Here is a 20,151-nt window from a genome sequence, read left to right as displayed (position 1 = left end):
GTACCATCATTCCTTCTGCCGAGTCCTCGATAAAATTGTAAATCTGACCTTGTGATTCCATTTGGAGTCTTGTAAACGATGGTAGCTTTCAAGTTACCTGTAGGAAATGCTTCCTGGAAGTAAAAGAAGACTGTGGGAGAGAGAAAGACACAGTTTAAAGATGAGCACTTCTGTCTTGGCATCATACTTGAGCTTTTTAGCTTCTTTTTTTTTAATACCAAGTTATGTGGGAAATGTGTTTTTTTCCCAAGGCTCAGACCAAATAGCAGAAATGGTGAAAGAAAAATTGAAGAACTGTTAGGGGTTTCTACTTCAGCTCTCCCCAGAAGTCCTTTTTTGTTGTTGTTTCTGTCCTTAGTCTCGTTTAGGGTAGCTGAGTTCACTCTACGTGTGTGTGCCTGCATGGAATTGCATTAGTTCCACTCTGTGGCAGGGTAAACACTACAGATCTCATAACAAAGTCTTAACTTGCAGAGCTGCAAGTTTCTACATAATTTCTGTCATTCATGAAACATGCATTTTTAAAAAAGATTTATTTGTTAATCTTTATAAGAGTAAATATGGCAGCATTTTACTTGAATTCTCCTACATTCTATTTGAATGCTAGAGATCTTCCCCTTTACTTACATGCTTTGATTTTCAAGGTTAAGAAATCATATCTTTCATGTTAATTTACTATGTTGTGTTCAGTGTAAGTTGGCAAGACTGATGCTTATCCACTCATGAATTGTGACATTGATGCTACATTAATGGAGATTATTGTGATTAAATAGATGAGAATGATTATGATTAAATAGAGAGAACTTGTAGTTCATGGGTGCGGATACAATGGTGGTTGTCTGGATTATAAGTTACTGAAAGTCCTTTTAAAAATTTTCATGTATTATCCTTTCATTTGTTATCCATTTTTGGTTTTGGTTCGTAGTCCTGTTTCATTATTGTTGGGTTTTGTGTTTGTGTTTTCTGTTTTAGCCCTTGAACTTTTGGTTAGATCAGGTTTTCTGTGAGGTAAATACCACAAAAAGCTATCTTATGAGCAAAGTAAATACGCAGAATTTAAACTACTGAAACCAAAGTATCTTGGAAAGGTTGAATACTTTTATCTAATACATTAATACATTTTAACTAATACATTTATAAATAATGGTTATAGATGAAATTCTATGTTGCAGTTATAGTAGCAATTTAAAGCAATAAATAAAAAAATGATTATACCACCTGCTTTATAGACAACAGCTAGATGCAGAGGCAACATGATGTGCAGCCTCAGACAGCGTGGGTCACATAGGTCCCTAGTCGTCTCCTTCTCCAGGTAGGTGAAGGTTAGTAGGGTCTGTAGGGCGTGCAGCACGTGCGGGTCAAGGATTGCTAGCCCGTACTGAACCTGATGACTGGGGTGTAGCATTGGAGGAAGATTTAAGGGATTTTGTAAGGAATTTTGAGCACTCTGAAGGGACTTTTGAACTGAAAGAAGAATCAAGATAAGCAAATAATAATCTTCTCCTTTTGAATATTTTGGTTAAAACCAGTGTAGTAACACAGTTCCATGAAGAAATTAAGCTTGTGTGTAAGCAAGAGATTGACTCAGACTAGTCCCCTCGCCAAGCCCCCTGATGATCAATCAACATTATTTAGTAATAGAAAAGAACAGGCTTAGTGAGCCACTTGATAGCAGGAGGCTTGTGTGAGTAGGAGAGTTAAATCAGTGACTAAGTTGTTCTACTGACTTTCTGTTTCATCACTGAGAAAGGTATCTGAAAATCTTGCATTTTTCCATGAATTAGTTAGTCTGAGGTTGACATAAATTGAATAGGCAGGGTTATTTTTGAAATGATTTTCCTCTGAAGTGCTCTTAAACAACAACTTTATTACATATATATGTTTTTTTTTCTTACAGCTCTGATTATTAACAGGAAAATAACACTTCTGAAACAGAATGTGGCTTACCTTTTGCCTGAAAAGGTGAAATCTTTTCAAATAGAAATGGCTGATAAAGGTGGGAAGATACTTCCAGGACAATTGTACATTGAAGTGGAGTACGACTATGAGTATGAGGCCAAGGACAAGAAAATTGTGATTAAGCAAGGAGAGAAATACATCTTAGTGAAAAAGACTAACGATGATTGGTGGCAAGTCAAAAGAGATGAAAATTCCAAACCCTTTTATGTGCCAGCACAGTATGTGAAGGAAATACCACGAAAAGCGCTGATGCCACCTGTTAAGCAGGCAAGCGTGCTGCCAAATAACGCTTTGAAGTTGACACATGGATTACAGAGATCAACAGAAAATGTGAGTAAGTCACCAGAGCTTTCTAGTTTTGGAAAATCTTCTCCAGTTCAAGTCTCTTGCTTAGTTCGAGATGCCAATCAAAATCTGGGAACGAACAATAGCCCTGGTCAAACTCTTGGTTTGAGTCTGGACCTTACCCAAAACAATGGAAAACTTAACAACGAGTTGCAATCTCCCAAGGTTTCCAATCAGTATAGAACCATCTCCATGGGTCATTTCCCATGTCCAGAGTTCTTGGAAATAGAGAAGACCAGCTTTTTGCATGAACAATCTTGTGATTCAGCAGGAGAAGGCTCAGAAAAAATTCAGCAAGATTCAGAGTCTGGAGATGAACTCAGTAGTAGTTCCACAGAACAAGTGCAGGTAAGCTAAAAAAAATGGTCCCTGTAGATTTGTCTGTGGCTTTTTTCCTTTTGTTTCCTTATTGCCATTATTGCTTGCTATTGTTTCCAGATTTATTCCTAGTAAATTCAGATTGTTTAAGTAAAAACGTCTTATCTCGGCATGAACTGGTTATTGAAGTCTAAACAGTTGATGTCTATAGCTCTATTCCTTGCAGAAATATTTTGCTTTGAGGATTAATTCCATTTACGTTGTCCTGTGATTGAATGTTACAGAAACGCTTTCGTTCTTTCTTTATTAAGGTTGTTTTGAGATGACACTGAATTTGGGTTATATTTTCTTCCAGAGGAAGGGAGCCTACTGCAATAACTCCTCACTTCTTGGCTTGTTGAAATAGTAGTGCTAGTTACTGTCAGCTTTTCCTACGTATGATAGCGTAAGAGCTGTAAATTGATGTATTAGTGGATTTAATAGTTTTAAAATGGTACACTTAAGATTTATATGGAGTTTAATTTCTGGCTTGATTATTTTATTTGTAGACTCTTGTTGTAATGAGTCAGCCTTGCCAATTCTACTTCTCACAACTTTACTCTGGATTAAAACTCAAAACATGTGAGTTTGTTAATTAGTGTGGAAGAATCTCAGGAATGATGTACTCCCACTTCAGGCTAAAACTGAGCATTGATGGCCTTTTTCCTTAGTAAAGTGGTTTCTCTCACTTTTTAGTTTTATTTTTTTTTAAACAGGCCTCCCCCACAAAAGATTAGCACTCTGACTTAGATAATCAGGTCACTTCTGGTACAGGTAACCAAGTTAATTAGTCTATTGTAATCCAGTTTTTTTCTTGAACCAATGATGTATGTGTACATACACATCATTATGTATGTGTGTATATAGATAATTCCCCCACCTCACCCCCCCCCACCCCTCCCCATCTTTCTCTAGGGAAATGTTAAAATTATTTTAAAATTCTAAGGTTAAAAGCTCCCTAGTCTTGAACTTACTCTGTAATGTGAAGCTGTCGTTGCTTGGGTACAAACTGATCATTATAGTAAATCCCACTTGCCAGCATGTATTCAGAGTAGCAAAGGAACTCACTGAAGTGTGGTATTCAAATAAAAGTTGATGCTAACTTTAGAAATAAAAATTTTGTCATGGAGAGCTGTGAATCAGTACTTTGCTAATAAGACACAATTAAGACAAAGCTACTTAGTTAATGAGTGAGTGTGGGAAGATCTTAAAGATACAAGATTGACTGGGTGGTTTATGTAGTCTTGAACTGTATAAGCTCATATAAATACCTATTGAAATAGTCAGAATCAGTAGTTTTTCAATATCCTACTCTACTCTTGGCCTCATTCTTGAAATTCAGAGGTTCTCTAGTTATGGGACTTCATGCCTCTAATATTTGTATCTTTTATGACAATTTTATTTTAACTTCCCCCCCCCCCGCAGATAATAAGGAATAAACAGGATTACTGCATTTAATTTCTTTTTTTTTAGTAATTTCTCACTTATGCAATATGAAGATTCATCATCTTTTCTTGCACTTTCTTTACAGCAGTGTCCTAGCTCACTGTAGTTGATATGAGCTACTTAGAACTTGGAAGGATAAAATAATTATTAGATATTTATTTTAGAAGCATGTGTAGTAGCCCGTCTACTGCCATAGTAATCGATTGCCAAACAAATTATGAAAATACTAAGAAAAGTTTAGAAAGTATATCCTACTTTAAATAGTTTGCCACACTAAAGTTTATCTTGTATGTTAAGACAGTTCCTTCTGCTGTGTTGACTATAGCTTGATGCATCTCCTCTAAAGTAGATGAAATTAATGTTACATGGGTGTCTTTTGTCAAACAATAAGAAATATATGGCCTGCTGCTCAGTTTCCACCAGACTTTGTGACTGTTGATGCAGTGACACTTAGCCTTTTCACCTTTCTCCCTCATCCCACCCCCCAAATATACTTGACTCAATGCTACAACCTATTTATAAGTTTGGATTTGAGTGGGGCAGCTATGCACGTATTTGTAGACTTCACTGGGTTATGGAAGGTCTGAAGGTGGGAGTTTTCACAGTGCTTAAAAATTACAAATCCTAAAAATGCTACATTTCGGTTGTGGAAAAAGCACGGCAATTTCTGACTGATGTTACTGAAGAACTTGCCATTATCGCGGTCTTGGGTGAAAAGAATGTGGATGCTCACTGTGCCTTGCAGTTGTCTTATTTTAAAACTGTGAAGTAACTTAATCTCGTCATGTGCAATCACAAGCTCTTTAAATACAATGAAAACGTTTGACATTTAGTAGCCATAGGGATTAAAGCAGTAGTAGCACTGATGTCACCGTTAGCTCAGTCTAGATATTCAGAGTGCCAGCCTTCTTGCTGGAACAGCCTCGCGTTTTTTTAGAATTCTTTCAATAATGAGCATTGTTTAGTAGAAATCAGCTGTGCAGAAATTAATGGCTCAGAAAGCTGTTTTTATTGCTCTTAGTCTGTAGTGAGAACATCAAGTTCCCGGCTTTCACGCATAAACAGGATTTCACTTCACAAGACTGACTGTGGTTCTCCCTCCCCTGCCTGCTGTGGAGTTCAGTTTTATGCAGTCTGCATTATAATAAACTCTAAGCTACAGGTGTTTTCTCTTAAATTTGTAAGATTAGAAGCTAGAATGACCTTAATAATAATACCTTCGTGTAGGTGATTTTTTTGGGGAGGTTGAGGTGATAGTATTCAGCCCTAGCCCAGCCTTCAGTGTGTTTTCAGTATCCTGACTACAAGTGTATGAGATGCAGAGGAATGCTTCTGAGATTCTTCTAAGGGGTGGTTACATTACCCTCTGAAGATTATTCTCCTCCTTTCCAGTAATGAAGTGCAAGTTCTGCAGCTGTACAGTCTTGAGCTGATAGGCTTGCTGGCTGTGGAAATACTGGAAGATCCAGAGTCTCCAAAGTACTGCATAAAGGAAGGATTTTTTAGCAGCTGAAATATTACATGAAAGAAGGGATAGAGAGGTGACAGTGTGAGCAGAAGAATTTGCTAATGAAGATGTAAGCAAATGATCTGGTCAAGAGAAAGATCAGGACTGGGTAATGAATATTCTTGACGTTTTATGCAAAGAAATTCCAACTATTGGGTGCCGCTCTGGTGCATAAGGCATTGTAAGAATCAGGTGTTAGTTTATGGACTTGAACTGTAGGAAGGCTGGAGGTAATTAGAGGAAGTAGGGCTTGAGAGGAAACAAGCTCCAATTTAACCAGATTTAAATCTCTGGTGGAGATGGTAACTGCAGGTAGAATTGGAATTGAATGAAATGGTTCAGGAGTGCACAGCGGGGTGTAAGAATCACTGACATGGTGGTGGTGCTTGAAGCCGTGAGAATCAATGAAATTCAATAAAGTTTTAGGAAAATGGTGTCAGGTGTGGTGTCCTGATCCCACAGGAAGGGCAGAAAATACTCCTCATGCAGACCACGGATGGGGGCAAAAGGAAAATTTTGAAAGAGGAGAATTCTGTAGCCAAAGACGGACAATACTTGAAAGAAGCAGATGGGAGGTCCCAGCAGTATGCAGTAGAGCCCTGAGTAATTGTTCTGAAGAAAAAAAATTACATGTTTAGGCATGCCTAAACAGGAAAGAAAAGTTGAAGCAAAAGTGGAAGGCATCAAAAATGCTCTTGAAAGGGGCTTTGGGCAGTGTTTGCAGGTAAAATCTACTAACAAGTTTTGAGAAAGAAGGCGTGCAGATGGGGAGAGCGTTGGGTAAATTCAGAGATTATGTCAAGAATAGGTGTTATCTTTATGAGGATGATACTTTGGAATAAAATCGTTACAGACAGAAATTAAAATCTGCTTTCAGCAATGCTAATGCATAACCTATGTGAAATACCTTTGTTTCTGGTGAGTGTTGCCGCCTCTTCTGTCATAGGAGACATAGAATATATTTAAGAGTAAAATACATGCACTGTCTTAATGTTACTTTTTATGCTTATTAAAAGTTACTTTTAGTAGCAGACTAGTTTTAATCATTATAAATATAGACAGTGACCTATTTGCAAAGATTGTTCTGTCTTTCATCCTCTTTAGTAATTGACTATTGCATAAACTGTGAAGCACTAAAGGGGATTATCACTAGGATGGCTGTTTTGCTTTGATTAATTCTGAACAGTAAAGATCTTGCAAAGAGATCTTTCTATCTTACCTCTGCAATTTCTGTGGGATTGCTGTACCTTTTTTTAATTAAGAAAACAAAATTTTTTGTGTTTCTGTAGAAGACGTGAGAGTACGTCTTCTGGAGATCTTGGCATTCTTGACTTTGTCACTTAGTTGAAAGACTGGTGGCAAATCATTGGTAGTAGACGGCCTTGTTGATCAAACATTAAACTTCTAAAATAAATAGCTATTACTGATTTTGTGGGGCCCAGAATTAATTTGCTTCTATTTTAAGAGATTTCCTGCTATTTTTTTATTGCATTCATTTGCCCAAGGAATAAATAATTTGACAGTATGATGGAAGCACGGTATACACAAGAGGTTTTTTTATTAATGAAACTGAGCATGTTTGCACATTCATGGTGGCATGTATAATGTAATATTTTGAATTAGGTTTTAAGTACCGTCTTTTAATCTCTTAACTCCTTAAAATCAGCATTTGTTATTCTAATGATGTTAAATGCTGAAATATGTCCATTATAATGAGGTGAAGAGTAACTTTCAATGACAAGGAACTAAAAGCTTTATAATTTAAGGAATTTTGTAAAACATTAAAATAATTTCTTCTTTTTTTTTTTTTTTTAATAGTTCTGGTAACTGCTGCTAGAACTTTGTAAACAGCTTGAAATGTTCTCAAAGTTACATCACTAACTCTGTATGTTGTCTGTCCAGAACCTTTAAGGAATACTTTTCCTAGCTTTTTTTTTTTTTTTCCCTACCCAGTGGCGACAGGTCTGGATAGTTTCACTTTACAGTGGTGCTGTTTGTGATCAGCTCTGTCTCAATATTTTTAATATGTAAGTCAGCTAGCAGATAGTTGTCCCTCTGGGTCCAAGTGTGTAATTCTGGATTTAGGTGCCCTAAAATGAGAAGGTGCTGTGTCCCACTAACGCTGCCTGTAGCCCGTATGCTCCTCTGAACTTCCCTGCTGCAAATCAGATTGACCTTCTTTAAAAAAAACAAACCAAAAACAACCAAAAAAACCCCAAACCAAACACAAGTATTATCTATGTGAGGCAATTGTCCAAAAAATCATAACCTGGGAGACAAGTTGGTTTTAGTTGACTGGCTTATTCTAATATTGATGTCTGAATGCTCAGCTGAGTAAGCTACAGATCCGCTTGATACACGCAGTTTCATGTTGTGCTTTCAGAATTGAAACAAACATCTAGAGCACTGTCAAAATTCTGCAAGTGCCAACACAGCCTTCTGACTTTTCACCCCTATTTATGTTAGTTTCATGCAGAAAATGATAAAGTGGAACTTCCAGGGCATCAACTTACATTAATAAATGTGTGCCTTTCATCCTGGTAGAACTACTTACTAGCTCAAATGAAGCTCAAGCTGCAGTGCTTAAGGAATAACAGTCATAACATGGAAATTATTTTTCTTTTTTCATCTAGAAAAGTGTAATTTCTAGTGTGCAGTATGAGTTTTGGTGCCTGCTGTCCCACCTGCCTTTTCTTTTGAAGTAGTGCAAAATACCACCCTCAGCAGGGGTGATGGCAGAATCTTTACGGCTGGTGGAGTAAAAGCTTAAACAGAAAAGCAGCCCTAGGAAAAGGAACTGGGTGTTTTGTCTGACTGCTGCCTAAACTGAAAGCAGCTGGAGATACCGGGGACTTGCTTGTCCTCTGTTGGCAGTGTTTCTGTCAGTTTTAAGATGGGAACCTCCAGACATAGAACAAACTTAAATTGCTTTGTAATAAACAAAAACGCATTTGAGAATATTTGATCATATCTTATTCTTGCACATAACACTGAATATGAACAATTGCATTTGGTATGTCTTTACCTAGTTACTATCTAGGCAGTTGTTTAATATTGCAGTGTTTGCCTATGGAATAAATGTGCTGTTATTTTGTAGAATGCTAAAGAAAGTATCATTTGTTTCATAGCAGTGTGACAAAACAGTAGGGAACGTATGACTCGGTAGAATAAAATGCAGAACACTTTTTTCCTTTTTCCTTTTTTTAGGCAGCTCTCTCTGGAATAGTAGACATTTGTGCTTAAAAAAAGGAAAGTAAAATCTATGTGTATCCAGTACCCAAACAGCTGATATTTCTCTGACGTGCCTTGCCAGATATGTTTCATTTAAAAACGATAGAGAGAAATGGGTTTTGCCCTTATGCGGGGCTTGTTCTAATGCTAAAGGACAGTACTTTTGGACAAAACGATCTTTCAGGATAGTAAGAACTGAAGATTTTCAAAAGACTTTTGTGATGGTGAGTAATTGGGCAATATAGTGTTAAATTACACTTACCAATTTTGAATTTAGTCTACCTTAATATGGCTTCTGAGCTAGTTCTTGGGAAAGACAGTAACTTTTCAGTAGATCGTTTTATGAAAGTGTTAGGTTAATGCAGAGAAGCAATCAAACAAGCATAGAGAATGTCAGTAGTAGGAAACAGAACAAAACAAAAATGCAGAACTCTAATTCCATGGTATTTCTGTATTTTAAATAGTGTGCAGTTGCTGGCCTCTTTCACCTTGAAAAAGAGATAATAGTGCTGAAAATAGTGTAGAAGAGGTGAAAGTATGAGCAGAGACATGGAATAGTTCTGGTGTGAAGGCTTTGCAAAAACCTTACATGCTAGTGGGTGCACCTTTAGTACTGCATACAGAGGACTCCTGATTTTTAAGGTGGTATTGTAATTATTGATGCTGAAATGGCTGAGAGATTGTTGAGAAGTAAAGCAACCTTAATTTTGGTATTTTTTTCCCCCTCTTTCAACAGTTTTTATCTGCTTGTCTTCTTTTCTTTTGTAAACTCTTTTGACAGAGACTTAGAGCTTGTGTACAGTGATGCTCTGAAGACTGGCATAGGTGTTCGGAGTCTATATTTCCATTAATTCTGGTTCTCATTCTGATATAACAGTTTTGTAAATGAAAGCTAAAAGTTGAGCTGTCTGAATGAATTGAGCTTATTGGTTTTGTTGGGTTTTGATGTTACATTATCTGGCTTCAACTTCTGTTTGTAATCAGATTCATGATTAGAGCTTACTGGCTCCTATCTTAAATCTGAAATTACATACTACGTTTTGAATTTAATTAACATAATTTTAATTGTTCCCTTTTTTTTAATGGTTTGCCTGGGGCTTCTGGATGATCTTCGGATCATCCAGTTAAATGAAGTAGCTTCCCTGTGTTCTAATGCAGTGCTGAAGAGCAGAGTTTTTTGTATGTTTTCTGGTGATGTCTGGCATATGCAGTTGCCATCTTTCTCTTGCCTTTGTGGATTATCGTTCCGTTGAATCACTTTGCTGCTCTAGTCACAACCTGGCTCTACAAATATTCATTGCCAGCACAGCACTGAAATGGAGTCGTGCTGGCTTGAGCAGTATTTTGATCAAGTATGTCAATAGCCCATACATGCGCCTTTACTGCAACTTGAATAGTCATAAATATTCTAGTGTGAAGTCTGCAAATCTGATGGATTGGAGGACACGCTTGCCTTTTTAGTGTCATTGATGTGATGGGACTTCTGCAACAAATGTGCTAATGTAAAGAAATATTCTAATAAAATGTTATGTCTGATAAAAACAAAAATACTGTTAACAAACTTTCTAGACACTCAACTGGTTGTTCAACATATCTAATAGCATTATATACACATTTCTATTCTAGGCAGGTTGATAGATTGCTAGGATGTTGTTTAGAAATGATTCATGCTACAACAGAAACTTTATACCATGTTGCACATAACCATTGTTCTTTAAGTATTTAGAAGAAGCTTTATCCTGCGGTAAAGCGTTGTAACACTAAATATGAGGTTCTTGAGCAACTTTGATTTGACTGCTTTTCCTGCTGAAATTGAATAAAAGTGCTTTTCCACTCCCTGCCAATGATCTATCAACATGCTTGGGACTATCCATATCAATTCCTGGTTATCTGCATCCGCTTCGAAGAGCTAATAGATGGCTGTCATGCATAACTGCATCGTGCTTTAGACATAAGAGACTATATATGTGTGTATGTATATACATATATTCTCTCTATATAATTATAGATATAAAGATAAAAAATCGGAGGCCACTGTTCTGTTTCTTGATAGCACTTCGGTCTTGATTTGCACCTCATATAGTGCAACTACCAGCTTTAAACTCCGTCACAAAAACTTCGAGATGTACTCATCAGTATTGTTCTTTTTTTAAATCCTCCAAATAAGTCCGTTTGTCCTGGCTGTGACTTTGTCCTTATCCTCCCTCCCAGGTGCTGCACTTTCACTTTTAATGGCATCTTCATGCTACCCTAAGGCCATGTACTCTTCACACCATAATGGGTGTTACTCCTTAGTGCTCATGCCCACAAGCTATGCCAGAGGACTTCATCGCTTCCTCCCAGGCATGCTTTTCACAGCCGGGCTCTGTGGCTGCCTTGCTTTAGGTGGGGAGCTGGAGCCTGAGGTCCCCAGAGAAGAGGCAGCGTGGCCCTGCCAGTGGCCCAGCTGTCACGCAGCACTGTCCTTCTGACCCTTTGCTCATCACTCATTCACTCGCTGAGCTCAGCCACTTGCCTTGTGCCTGTGGCAGATCTTCATCGGTCATCCACTGCAGCCTTCGCAGTAACAAGCTACAGCCTTCAGCTTTACTTGCTTTCCTTCCTCTTGCCTTTGCCAGCCTGAAGGGTTATGTTCTTCATGTGACTGCCTGAGACGAGAGGACATTTAGGGTGAGGGAAGTAAAACTTTAGAGATATTTTCTTGTTGTTCTTCCATGCTCTTCTCACAAGGAGAGACCTGTCTCAGTTCCTTCTCTTCCCAAGTTTGATAGCACTTGTTCCTATAGCGGGTTATAGGTTGTGATGCACCAAGGTGTAATTTTTCCTTTAAGTTTGTTTACTTTTCAGTTAACTGTATGTGTAAAAACTGTATTGCACCCCTTTTTGCTTTTTCCTAATTCATAAGTTGCTGTTGTAACCATCAGTTGAGCAAAACTTGGATATGTGCTTGATTTCCCCCCTCCCCCCCCCCCCCCCGTTGATGGAAAACCAGAAAAACCCAAATCCCAAGTGCTTTGCTAAAATCTAGCTCGAAACGCTTTTATTCTTCTTTTCTTGCTTTGTAAAGCTCTAAAGCCTCAGCAGATTTTGTCCAAACTTACGGTGTGATGATACCCCATACAGCATTTGTGAGGGCTGTAAGACGGAGTGCTTTCTAGCTGCTGCATGTCTTTGGCATGCTGTTCATTAAAACAAATGAAGAGAACGTTGTGGGGTAAGAAGATGTTACACTGACAATTTCTTTCTTTGCAATTGATTTTTCTGAGGAAAGTTTTTTACTGTAGCTTGAAGGGCTGTATTTAAATACTGTGTCCATAGGTGGTCTCAGGAATTCCATATGCTTATCCTGCTCTCACTTCATCTTCTTGCAGTGCCTCCTTACTGTCTGTCCAGAAACTGCTGCTTTGCTTCACCATGTATTATGTTAAACTGTGATTTGAGCACTGAGGACCAGGCTTCTGTGTTGTCTTTGGTATGGTTGGATCTGGGCTTGAGTGCAGCCTCAGAATTGTTGTAAAGTAAATAAAATTCCACAAATACTAAATCTTTTTATATCTTAGCTGTCATCTGAAAAAAAAATGCTGACTTAATATCTAATTTTATTGAAGTTATTATAAAGCAGACTTACTTTATTTTAACATCTGTTTTAATGTTGAAACACAAAATTAAGTGACAAAAGTATAATTATTTACTCTGGATACTGAATTGCAGAAATAGCTGTTCTTAAAAGTGAAAGAAATTCTTGCTAGTGTAAGGAAAATAAAAGGGAAGAAAGAGTGCAGAAATGCATGGCTGGGTCTCGTGCTTTCTGCCCTGAAACTGGGTGCCAACAAACTGTCTGCAAGTAGAGAGAAACACACTAAGAAATACAGTCAAAGGACAAATATGTCTTTTTTTTTTAGTTGGGGGGGGGGGGAGATCAACCTGGTTGAGATTCCCATGAGAATTTTATTGCTTTGCTTAGTTCTGCTGTAAGCAGTACGTATAGCCTATTGCAGAGTATTTCTGGGATTTTGAGATAGCCTTTAACAGTACAATTGTGTACTTGCCTTTTAGCATTAAAAAAAAAACCTCAAAAGTGATCTTAAAAGATCTCTAAATTCTTGAACTTAGGCATGCTGAGTTGGATGTATTTCCAAAAATATTCATCCTGCTATTTGGTACACTTTTGCAAAATGGAATCATGATGTTAAAATTAGAGTGATTGTAGCCTATTCTAGCTCAGTTAAAAGTTGAGAATTAAAAAGTATCTTACAAGCACCATGGCATAATTACTTACAGGCTTTTTTGTGTGGTCTTAAACAGCTACTAAAGGAAATATTCCTACTTTGCTCAAATTTTGAAATAACTCTTATAAGTGTGCCAACTACTAACACTTACTGTGTTCATCGTATTATGTTTTTTAAGGCAGAATTTTAAACTGAGGTCTTGACTTAAACTGTTGTGTATATGTCTTGTCTGGCATGAGACTTGGCTTTCTACTTTATCCTTTATTACCAGAAAAAAATGCTATGCATGATGTAATAGTAGATGTTCTTTGTCTTAAGTCATTAAAATACATCAGTTTGAGGGGGTTCAAGCAGCCCTAACAAAACTTCAGAGTTTTGGTTGTGTGCTGGAGCACATATATTGTGGAGGGAGCGTCTTCTGAATTTAGAAGGACTTGTGACATTTTGTCTTAATTCTTCATGTCTCTCCCCTCCAATATAAATGATGGATGCTAATATATGTGGGATTTTTATGATTTATTTGGAAACTTTAACGTGCAAACTGAACATCTGAGTAAGTATGTATATGGGAGATGACAATACATAAACAGCCAGCTTCTGGTCCTGTTAAGAGCCCAACTTGTAATTGGAATTTAATTTTAAAATGTTTTTCCAGTGGAGCTGTGAACTTCATTTCCATAAGTGCCAAAATCGGAAGTATTTTTCCTGGTCAGAGGGGTTTTAAGCATAAAACTCATCTGAAGTATTGGAAAACCAAGAAATATATTCATTTTAATGCCAAACATTTTTTCCCTCTTTTGCTTTTTGCCTTAAGGTTTGTTTGCTTCAGGCAGGCTGATGAATGTCCCGTTCCAACGTACTGGGAGACAGTAAGGATGTCAAAGAAATTGAGTATCCTAAAATACAAAAGACTCCTTTGAAAATTAAATTGCAATCTCTGCTGTAAGTTGTTGTACAGTGACTTTGTCTTGTACCTTGTACAAAATCTTGCTGTCTGTCATGGACGTCACTAATTATATTCAGCGTTACACAGTAAACATGTGAGAGAATACTGGACCTGAATGCAGATTTAGTAAAGGATAATCCTGTACAGGGACTGGTGGTTTTTAAAGACAGGAGAGTCTAATCTGTTCACTGTTGGTTGAAACCTCCCAGGTGAAAATGAGTTTTGATGTTAAAATAATGAAATTTTAGATAATTTGTTTTAATAATGAGATAAATGACTAAGTGGGAGCTTAACATCTAATTTTAATTTAACCATTTAAAAGTTACTTGTTAGTTGAAATTATGTTTATGTATGTGAAAAATGATGAATAGTGACAAGCTATCAAAAACGTCAAACAGCTGCTTGTTCTAAATCCTTTTCAAGTTGGGGGATCTTTTCATATTAATTTATTATGCTAAGCATCTCAATAAAGGCCTGCTTTATGGCAAGAGTGACTTTTTTTTTTAGTTGATGTTTGTAACTTCTTGCTGCTGCTAGATCCATTTTGTTATGGTATGCCAGTATGGCCAAAAGCTCTGTACTGCCTTGGCGGAAGGTGGCATAAAACTTCGGTTTCTGCTCAATGTAGATGATTCTATATGCTAAAACATAAGGTATCCACATGTATTCTTAGCAGAGTTTAACAGTGTAACATCTTCGTGTAACTCTTGTCCTGTGTTTCTCTGAGAGGAATGATGGCTGCAAGGCTCGTCGTACCTTGAGGCTTCGTTGTAGGTTTTGTTATGATTGCTGTACTGTTGCCATGCCAGATTGTTTGCCCATCCTCTAATCCCCCATTTCAATGGCAATCTAAAAAGCACAGCTATTAATACTTCCAGTAAGTGTTATTTAGAAGATACAGCTAATCACCCTATATACTCAGTTGCTGCTCTTATAAAGACAAAAGCATTTGGAGTAACGTTAGCCTAAAGCCTATTCAGGTATTTAATGTTTCCCAATAAGCTTTATATTTTTAATATAGCTGTTTTACTAGATGTGACTGAACAGCAAAGTCTTAACAGTCATCAAGCAGAATAAGCTCCATTTATTGACAGCGGTTTTGCAGAAAGCTCTCTGGGCAGCTGGCTGATCAGCTTTCAGCACTGTTACTTCACAGACCCTCGTGGGACCTGGAGCTCATACAATGCCTGCAGTTGCCATAATTCACCTTTTTAGAGGCTGTCAATGGAAACGTCTCTAGAAAACAGCATAGAAATCAATGGCAAAGGATTCTTGTGTATAGTAATTTTAAATACACTTGGCTTTCTGTCTGCTTTATTCATGGAAAATTACTGTTTTTCCAGAAATAGTAATGCTTTAAATGTCACTTGTTTGTGGTACTCTGCTTTAGCTAAATCATCAAACAAATACAACAGACATCTAAAGGTGCATCATTTACTGATGACCATCGTAGAAAAATAACATGCCCTTTACCCTAGTATATATTTTTCTTGGAGACTCCCAGAAAGTTCAGCTTCCATTCAGCCTGTGTTTTCTGCAGCTGAACAGCTGCTTTCTCTTAGCTTTCAAGAACAGCTTTATGTGCTGAGCTTTGCTATATACTTTAGCATAGAGATTTTTAATGCATACATGTCCTTAAAAGCATTTTTTTTTTCAGTAGCTTGACAGATAGCACTGCAATACTTTATTATACTTGTAGTTTCAATGAGAATGTTCTCTAAAGGCTGGTGGCTCCAGCTGATCCGTTGAATGCTGAGCATGGAATTATAATTCAGCAGCATGGGGGAGGGCCATGTTTGCCATAGTGAGCGGCAGGGCACCGCTTACTGCATGTTACTTAATCAGCATGAAACTATTAGCAAATTCTTGCCATCTCAGCTATAATGTACTGCTAATAGGTTTGCTTTATTGCATAGGATAGTCAAAAAAGCCTGGAATGTTTTAGTAATTTTAAGTAGCATAACATTCCTGTTAATGAAGTCTGACAGCATTTTCTGAACTCCCTCACACTGTATAACAAGAGTACCATAAATGCATTCCTGTGTACTAAGTGCTGGTATCTTATTCGTGTGTTTTCCTAATGAAAGTTTTCTTACATGAAAGCTTCTGACATAATTTTAATTTCTAATGTATTATATAAAACAGATTCGTGGCAATGAAAGCATCTGTATAATTAGTCCATTTTAATGTACTCTCAATTTTGTCAAAGTTTTGTATTTGTCAGAAGACTTTGTAAATCTTACTTCAGTAAAATAAAAAAACAACTTTGAGTCTTTTGGTGGTGGGGTTTTTTTTGTTTTTTTTTTTTTTTAATATTACCCCTCACCCCCAGTATTTAGGACATGCTTTGTAATCTGGGGTACGCAATTTTACAGCCTTAATCCATCAGTCCTGCTCATAGTCAGAATGGCTGTAGTTTGAATGTAGTACCATACATGGGAAGACCAGATGCGATCTTTATGATCAGTGCATCTTTAGCAGACCCTGTCTGGATTGATCTAACTGTGACAGCAGGCCTTTGGAGATGGAGCCTGTACTTGAAATACCAAAATACTTGATGTTCCCCGCCCCCCCCCCCCCTTATTTCTGGCAGGCTGTACCTCTTTATTTCAGCTCTTCATAAGAGGTCTTTCATCCTATGAAAACTTTGTTTGAGAAGGACCTGCAAACAAGCAGGGGGATTTCTGTTATACATTTAATTACAATTAGTTGTTGATACTTGTCTGAAGGAATGAAATCAGCACAGAAACCTGGAATAGGATTTTTTTGTGTGTGTGTGTCCTGTGACTTAAACAGTTGGCTTCTATAGCAAACACAGCATTTCTTGTTGAACAGATAGTTTCAAGTCTTTAAGTGAGAAATTTCAACTTAGGATGTCAAAAGTTAGGTAGTGGGCTAATTTTTTTTCTTTTCGAGTTATTAGAGAACTCAAAGGGCTAATTTTTTTTCTTTTCTTTTTGAGTTATCAAAGAACTCAAAGATACCACAGTCAGGGATAATTGTAGTGACTTCATAGTCTGATTTATACCAGAAGTTGTAGAAAAAGTTACAGTGAAACAGAGGAAGTATTTCTGTTGACCATGTTAATTATCAGTCCGATCTATAATCATCAGTCCAATCTATATGTTTTCAGCTCAATATACCCCCCTAAAATGAGTGCTTAGAGAAAAAAAAAAAGTATCCTGAACTATGTTATGGGGAACTTGGCGCTTATGCTGTGCTGTTTAACCTTCCTTCATTTCAGTTTTCATACCAGTGTACAGTTGGAAGTACTAAAGTGGAGCTATTTCATATTAAGTAGATCTGAGGAGTCAGAAAATAAAATACATATTTTAATTTGATTACTGAAAGCTTGATGAGATGCTAATTCTTGAAGCACCTAATTTCTTATCTAAAATCGGGTAGCTTTTGTATGGAGTGGGCCTGTAACCTCTTGATTCTCATGGTGCTTGACCACTAATCTGTATGGCTGCCTATTCAACAGTAGTCATACTAGCCTGGCAGTGGAGATACTTTCAGTGTTTTGTTTATGTTTTTTTCCTTTGTCATAATTTTTAGTTGAATGTTAAGGCTTGATTTATTTATTTATTTATTTTTAACTTGAATTGCTCAATAGTTCATGTAGGACATAAGGGACCATTAGAACCTGTTCTGACACCTCTTTTGTAATGCATACCAGCAAACATAATACATTAATTTTCTGTGTGAAATCTATAACTGTTATGTTTAAGGAAGGTTGTTGGATGAGGGGAGATACTCAGGTTTAGTTTTGGCTTTTGAGGGTGGATGGCTGTGCTGAGCTTCTGGGGATAGGCTTAGTCCGTTGTTGAGGAACCCATTTGTTGTTATTCTTTTAATATTCTGGCATGCACTTTTTTAAAAAAAAAAAAGTAAGTTTCTAGACCATGTGACAACTGCCTTAGTCCCTTCACCAGTTCTTTTATTTAAGATAGGATAGACATACTATAGGCTATATGCACTGATGCTATTTTGTGGTTCTTTCTCAATTACTGTAGCATACCATCCACAGAATTTTTTTTTTATCCTAACGGCCACATTGAAATTATATTTGAACTGCAAAAATTACAACTAACTGCTTCTGAACAGATAAATACTGACATTTAGATTGCACTGCAGTTACTCAGAAGCTTAAAAAAGTGAAGCAAAAGCCCCAAAGCCCAGTTCACTTAGTTTGCAAGACCTCTATTTTGTATTACAAAATGCAACTCGTTTCATCATTTGCTTATTTGCAACTTCTCAGGGAAGACAAGTGACTTCAAGTTTCCTGTCAGTGCTGCAGCTGTGAAAGCGAACCAGGGGGAAATGGCCACAGGTCTCAGTAAAACTGCTCTTCATTAAACATGTGGGGTTTGCCATCTAAGTCATAACATTTTGGTAATACTTGGGAATTGACTTACCAGCTCCATTTCTGAGGCCTGTGAAGTGATTATTCATAGTCAAGGAAGAATAATTGAAGCACAAGCATTTCCAGTTGTGTGGCACGTTTTAGGATATTGCTGCGGGTGACTTAAATTCTGTGCTGGAAAGCTTTTTAGTATAGAGATGATTTCACTGCCTTTGTGATCGTCTCCGAACACAGAAGTGGGTTTGTCCATTGTTGAACTTACGTGCTCTGAAGAATCTATGTATTAATCCCACAAAGTATAGCATTGTGTATATTTTCCTGTCTGGTTTGTTTTGCATCTTACTAATTTTTCGGGTTAACCACCTCAATGAACAGGACAGGAGCCACTATGGGGTTGACATGACTGAGTGAATGGGGGCATGTCCTTATTTTTCTGAAATCTGAGAAGCTTGATTCTCCAAAACTCATCTCTCGGCTCTATGGGAACATCTGAAATCGGAAGCATGATTAGACCTGGTGAAAACTTCTTGCTTTATCCGTGTCAGTTTTGCTACAGGTTGAAGAAAATTGTCCTCAGCTTTTTTTTTTTTTTTTTTTTTTTTTGGGGGGGGGTGGGGGGGAGGGGAGAAAAAGAATCTCCCCTTTCCTTACTGGTATGTTTCTGAATGTTTTATAGCTCTTCTGGGTTGTAACTTATTTTAAGTATTGATAGACCCTGGAGATTTTTAGAGGAGAGGAAAATATAGCATCTTTTCTTGCTTAAATTGATTAAGATATTCCCATTATACCTGACCCAGGTTTTTCTACTAAAAATTAATACTAGTAATACTTTTTTTTTTTTAAATTTTGCAAGAAGTGACTATAAGCACTCTGAACAATGTACCATTCCTATTTTTCTTAAAGAAAAATAAAATAAAAATTGACAGACATAGCAGTCCAGCATAGCTAAGACTATATATTAGTCCTTTGCCTCACTACACTTTCCATTCTGTCTCATTTGACGACAACTGTGGCAAAAGTATCCCTTTTCTTTCTAATTCTGTAAGGTAATATATTAGATGCAGAGTGATAGGCATTTTTTTGTGCTTGTCCACGCAGACTGGTGGAAGACCTTCAGCACTGCCAGAATCAGTGAATGCCTCACTGGTAAGTGGGCAACTCACACCCTAGTCTGTGCAACAGCCAGGTTCCCTAGATGTGCTTATTTTGCAGTTACCTTGGTTTACCTGTTGCCTGAGATAGTCATAACAAATAAAGCTTATCATCAAGTTTTATCTTGTAGGTGCATCAGCCATCAGTATGATAGCCTTTTTCCTGTGGTTGGAAGGGCTTGGGTGGCTGTGAGGAAAATGTTTTATTTTATATTGCATATATAAAGTGTTGCATGTGTTATATTTTATGTTAAAATAGCTTTTCTCAAAATACTAACAAAACCACTTTCTTCAGAGATCAGTTTTTTCAGTCCAAGTGGAGGACTTAAGCTAGTGAGCAAAATTGTATTTTTCTCTTCACTCTTATCATTCATACTACTACTGTGTTCTGTACTCTGAGGTGACAGGAAGAGCTGTCCTTATTCAGCTTAAAAATCTTTGTTGTTCTCTGTCTGAGCTACTTGGGGTACTTCTTTCTTCCTTTGATGGCATGAGGCCTCTTCTACTTCAGGTATGTTCTTTAATGCTCTGATCACTATGGTACTATATTGCTCGTACTTATAGGCTGTTGATTTTTCTTATGGAAAAACAAAGACTTAAGCTCAACATTTCAG

At 37.2% G+C, this 20,151-nt stretch overlaps 1 protein-coding gene across 1 annotated transcript in view; it reads left to right on the top strand.

The window, feature by feature from the left end:
* Positions 1-1,931: 1,931 nt before the first annotated feature.
* Positions 1,932-20,151, top strand: part of ARHGAP12 (Rho GTPase activating protein 12) — a 74,830-nt gene continuing 56,610 nt past the window's right edge. The window contains exon 1 of the mRNA XM_050890790.1: positions 1,932-2,652. Coding sequence (XP_050746747.1) covers positions 1,984-2,652 — 669 coding nt within the window. The 5' untranslated portion in view covers positions 1,932-1,983. The remainder of the gene's footprint in view (positions 2,653-20,151) is intronic.

This window comes from Gymnogyps californianus, chromosome 2 (genome assembly GCF_018139145.2).
Source record: "Gymnogyps californianus isolate 813 chromosome 2, ASM1813914v2, whole genome shotgun sequence".
Lineage (NCBI taxonomy): Eukaryota > Metazoa > Chordata > Aves > Accipitriformes > Cathartidae > Gymnogyps > Gymnogyps californianus.
The sequence above is the reverse complement of the archived record's forward strand: the minus strand, read 5'-3'. Positions and strand labels throughout refer to the sequence as shown.